Source organism: Triticum aestivum, chromosome 2A (genome assembly GCF_018294505.1).
Source record: "Triticum aestivum cultivar Chinese Spring chromosome 2A, IWGSC CS RefSeq v2.1, whole genome shotgun sequence".
NCBI classification, from domain to species: Eukaryota; Viridiplantae; Streptophyta; class Magnoliopsida; order Poales; family Poaceae; genus Triticum; species Triticum aestivum.
The window spans coordinates 671199434-671203829 of NC_057797.1; the positions used below are offsets into that span (position 1 = coordinate 671199434).

Here is a 4396-nt window from a genome sequence, read left to right on the forward strand (position 1 = left end):
ATTGCCGGTATCTTTTAACCATCCTTCCATTGACCTTCATGATCACCTGCGCGCGGAGCAAATATTATAACCACATATATATGCATGCATGAATCAATTCATACAAAAATTCGGCATGACCTTCCCTAAACATAGGACATATTGAGTTGCCCGAGATTCGCCAAAACGGAATTGAATCGACATTTTGACAAAACATAGGCAACTCATGTCACCCACATTATTTCATCAAATACACAATGTAGGCAACTCAAATTATGCCACACACAATTTGCTATATATAGAGTGACACTATTCTAATCCTAGGATTAGAATAACTATTTGTATCACGACGCGCCCTATATGGGCCCGATGAGATGTTCCGGAACTAGCCGAACTGCCACGATCTGTTCCTAACCCCGACCCATCCCCCTCCATCCCGTCCCTAACCCCCACTCCCTCGATCGGTGGCTACCTTCCCCGAATTAGGCCACTACCGTCGCCGCCCTCCCGAATCGCGCCACCACCACTGCCCCGCCCCACGGCACAGCTCCTGGCCTCCCAGCGAGCCGCCGCCCCACCCCGCCCCTCGCACTGCCTCCGTTCCTCCCAGCGCGCTGCCGCCCTGCCCCATGGTGCCCAGCTGCTCCACCCTCCACTGCCTGATCTCCGCCGCCCACCGGACCTGATGATCAGCGCCACCCTTGGCCACGGATAGGGGCTGCAGCCTTCTCGAGGCACTGTTGCGACCTTCCTAGAGGGGCCACCGCGACCTTCCCCAGCTCTGCCCTTTGTTGTGACTGCCGTCGGCGGCCTTCTATCCACGCTGGAGCTGCCCCCCGCCTGGATCCGGCCTCGCACAGCCCCCTCGCCTGGATTTGGCACCGGCTGCCGTGCCACCCCCACGCCTAGGTCCGGCCGCTGCAGTGCACTTGCCCCACTCCTAGGTCTGGCAGTCGCGCCTCCCCCGCTCTTGGGTCCAACCATCAGCACCCCCACCCATAGCACACGAGCGCCGAGATCCACTGCCAGTCCCCAAACACACCGCCCAAGGGCCCATGCCCCATCCCCCGACATTATCCCGCCTCACTGGCGCACCATGGACGTCTTCCTCTTCTGCCTAGAACTTCCTCTCCAACCTCTTGCCTTGTCGGTGTTCCATTCATTCCGCTCAACATGGCTCTTCAGGTATGGCCAGGATTCGATCCCCTGGATTTCTCTTAGGAATCGAGATGAATTCTATCTTCTTTGTATCTGATTTGCGCCTAATCTTGGTTCTTGGATCAGGTGTGGATGGTTGGGGAGGACGGTGAGGACCTCAAGAACCACAAGGAGCTCCTACCTCTCTCCAAGCTCCAAGGTGCGAATGATGATCCTCAGTTTCTTGGATTGTTGGTGTGTACCCTATTTGTTTGGGTAAAAATGCCTCTTTTGGCTGAATATATACGAGCTTTTATTCGTTGGATGTCGTGGCCTTAGTCAACACTTTTAGATGACGACGCCCTCATGTAATTGCTTGAACAGAGGGTGACTTGCCATCGTTCTTGATTATCCTCTGTCGATTCGAACTATACAATTTATGTTCCTCACCCAAAGAAGTAACTGCTGAGAGTGGACACCTAACTAATAAGGCAAGTAGAACAAGGGAATGTTTTCAGTTCTCTTTTAGCTTTGAAAATTATCATTTTGAAAAAAAATCAAAAACGGCCAGGTATCTGAATCCACTTTTCCGTAAACATGGTGTCTAGAAGCTGGGCTCGGTTCCGTAAACATGGTATACTCTGCTAAGCAGCTTCCAACACTTGCCCTGTTTTCTTTCAGAGATTGGTGTGTTATATTGGCATTTGGACCCAAAGAGGCCAGAAAGCGAAGAAGAGCTAGCGAAGATCCGCAAAGACAGAGGATATAACTACATGGTTTGCGACTCCCACCAACTCTTAGTTCCTCTTTGCTTCTCTTTAACCATGCACACCTTGTGTATGTAATCTGATAGTATTGCACATGCATCACTTGCTGAAGGATCACCTCAATATATGCCCTGGAAAGTTAGCAGACTTTGAGGAGAAGCTCAAGAACTTCTTCACAGAGCACAAGCATGCCGACGAAGAGATCCGCTACAGCTTGGAAGGCGGCGGGTACTTTGATGTGCGCGACAAGGATGACAAGTGGGTTCGGATCTGGATAAAAGAAGGGGATATCATCGTGCTGCCGGCTGGAATTTATCATCGGTTCACCCTCGACGCCGCCAACCAAGTGAAGGTACTGACTGGGATCTTTTATGTGTTTTACTGCTAAAGAGTTGTTGCGGTGATTATTTTTTGCATCACATTTTGCATAGAAATATGAATCTGTTTTGTCAACCAAGCTCATTGAAAGCATGAGTTAGGCACTAGATTAGAGGACATCTATAGAACCATCAAAAAGAAGCGCAAGTCACAAAACGGATCGACAAGATGGTTGACAACTAATTCTTCATGTAATGCTACTTGGTGAGGACCACTAAGGAAAAACAATACAATGGTGAACTAGCAGCATCACATTCACGGATCAGATGTACGACACAAGTTGGCCAATCTGGGTAGTGTATTCAAGTTTAGCAGAAAGTGTGCTCTCGTAGGATGCAGAAACAAGGTTCATTTTCAGCCGGTAATTAGAGAACTGTGCTGTTAAACAACATCTATAAGCAATTAAAATGAGACGGTGTATATATGTAGAAGTTCTATCTTGCATTAGATATAAACTGGGTCCTTATCAAACTTAACACATTCTGATGCCTCTTGTCGTGCACAGCTCATGAAGCTCTTCCTAGGAGAACCAGTGTGGACAGTGCACAACCGGCCTCAGGAGGACCATCCGGTGTGGCAAGAGTATGTGAAGAGGCTAACGGACGACAATGCTGGTCTTGCTCTGGCAGCACACTGAAGTTTGTTTGTGATTCCTCAGCTATGTATTATAAACACCCATGCATGGACATATACATACACTTGGATGAAACCATGTTGTAATCTTGAATATGCAGGTGGCCTCGCTGGCGCACCATGGACGTCTCTGCTGCTGGCAAACGGCAAAAAAAGGATTGGCCGATCCAGTCGAGCAAGCTGTGGAAGAACAACTCGACTTATGTATGCTTTTTTATCTAATATGGCTTATTGTACCGCCGCCGCTGTTTTCGGTTTTTTGCTCACATGCACTGTATTTGTTGGATGTAATGCCTGAGAACTAGCCTAGGAATAGATGCAGTACGTTGCTGGAGTTTGTCCAACTTTTAGTCAAATAGAAAATTTTGATGAAATGCACGCAGTTGTTGTTCGGCAGTGAAATTCATAGTCTTTGCAGTACCCAGTTAACGTTTTCAAAGTTTAATACTGCAAAAAGAATGAAAGTAAATATACTATACTTTGAAAAATAAAATGGAACGACGGAATCATATGGTGTTGTTCATATATAACAAAGAGAGGAGTTCAAAGAATCATAACTTGTTGCATTTCATAAAAAACAGTGGAAAAGCATGAACTAGCTAGGTGTGCTAGTTCAAATATGTACCATATCATCAACTTGAAATAGTATGTCATTCGCAAAAACATTTGGGGAGAATATGAAAAAGTGTGATATTACATTGCACTAAAAAAATAAAGTTTTAAAAATACTCATGAGGATGTTGATATTTTACCAGAAGTTCAAAAAAATTGATCACGAAGTTCAAATAAAAAAGAGGAACATTTCAAAAGAATTTCTAAAAAATGGTTTTCCCATTCTAAAAAAACTATAAGTTCAAATTAAAATATCGGTGCGGTCCAATGTTTATAAAAAAGGATTTTCCCCATTACTAACTAATAAATTTAAGAAATTCAAATTTAAAAAATGGTAAAGTTAGACGTCTATTAAAAATTTAGATTTTTCTCATTTGTAAAGGAATAAAACAAAGATGTTCAAATTTAAAAAATGGCGATGTCTGATGTGTGTAAAAAACGAATTTGAGCAAAGAATGATTTCCCGCATTCAAAAAAAGGAGATCAAATTAAAAATAACGGTGTAGTCGAAAGTTTAAAAAAATTCCAAAATTTAACTTTTCAAAATTAATAAAAGCCTAGAAGTTCAATTTAGAATAACAAATCATTTGATTTTGACCGTTTAAAAAACCCCAAGAAGTTCGGTTCAAGAAACCTAAGAAGTTTAAATTTTAAAACACAGTTTTTCCTTGCTGCTAAACCAATAAAAATCGAGAAGTTCAAATAAAATAATGAAGAAGTATACGAAAAAATCAAATTATTTACGTTTCTAGGAAAAATAAAAGTAGGAAATTTTAATTTTAAAAATTTTGTTTGATGCTTATTTGAAAACATATTTTTCCAAATAAAAAAGATGAAGTTCAAACTGAAATAACAAAGAATTTCAAATTTTATTGAAAACTAGGATTTAC

At 43.0% G+C, this 4396-nt stretch overlaps 1 protein-coding gene across 2 annotated transcripts; it reads left to right on the forward strand.

The window, feature by feature from the left end:
- The first annotated feature begins 437 nt into the window (after positions 1 to 437).
- LOC123190103 (1,2-dihydroxy-3-keto-5-methylthiopentene dioxygenase 4) lies at positions 438 to 3318 on the forward strand. 2 transcript variants are annotated; one of them, XM_044602682.1, is made up of 6 exons: positions 438 to 1164; positions 1264 to 1336; positions 1798 to 1892; positions 1996 to 2235; positions 2767 to 2875; positions 2996 to 3318. In XM_044602682.1, exons 1-6 carry the CDS (start codon positions 1153 to 1155, stop codon positions 3190 to 3192), a joined length of 726 nt encoding a protein of 241 aa, XP_044458617.1. In that variant the 5' UTR covers positions 438 to 1152; the 3' UTR covers positions 3193 to 3318. The 2 variants fall into 2 exon arrangements, with proteins under 2 accessions (XP_044458617.1, XP_044458618.1); XM_044602683.1 differs by having other exon boundaries at positions 444 to 1164; positions 2767 to 2899; positions 2996 to 3132.
- Positions 3319 to 4396: the final 1078 nt, after the last annotated feature.

Coding starts and splice junctions, on each gene's coding strand:
- LOC123190103 (XM_044602682.1), top strand. Junction 1,337..1,797: donor ACCTCTCTCCAAGCTCCAAG/GTGCGAATGATG, acceptor GTTTTCTTTCAG/AGATTGGTGTGTTATATTGG. Junction 2,236..2,766: donor ACGCCGCCAACCAAGTGAAG/GTACTGACTGGG, acceptor TGTCGTGCACAG/CTCATGAAGCTCTTCCTAGG.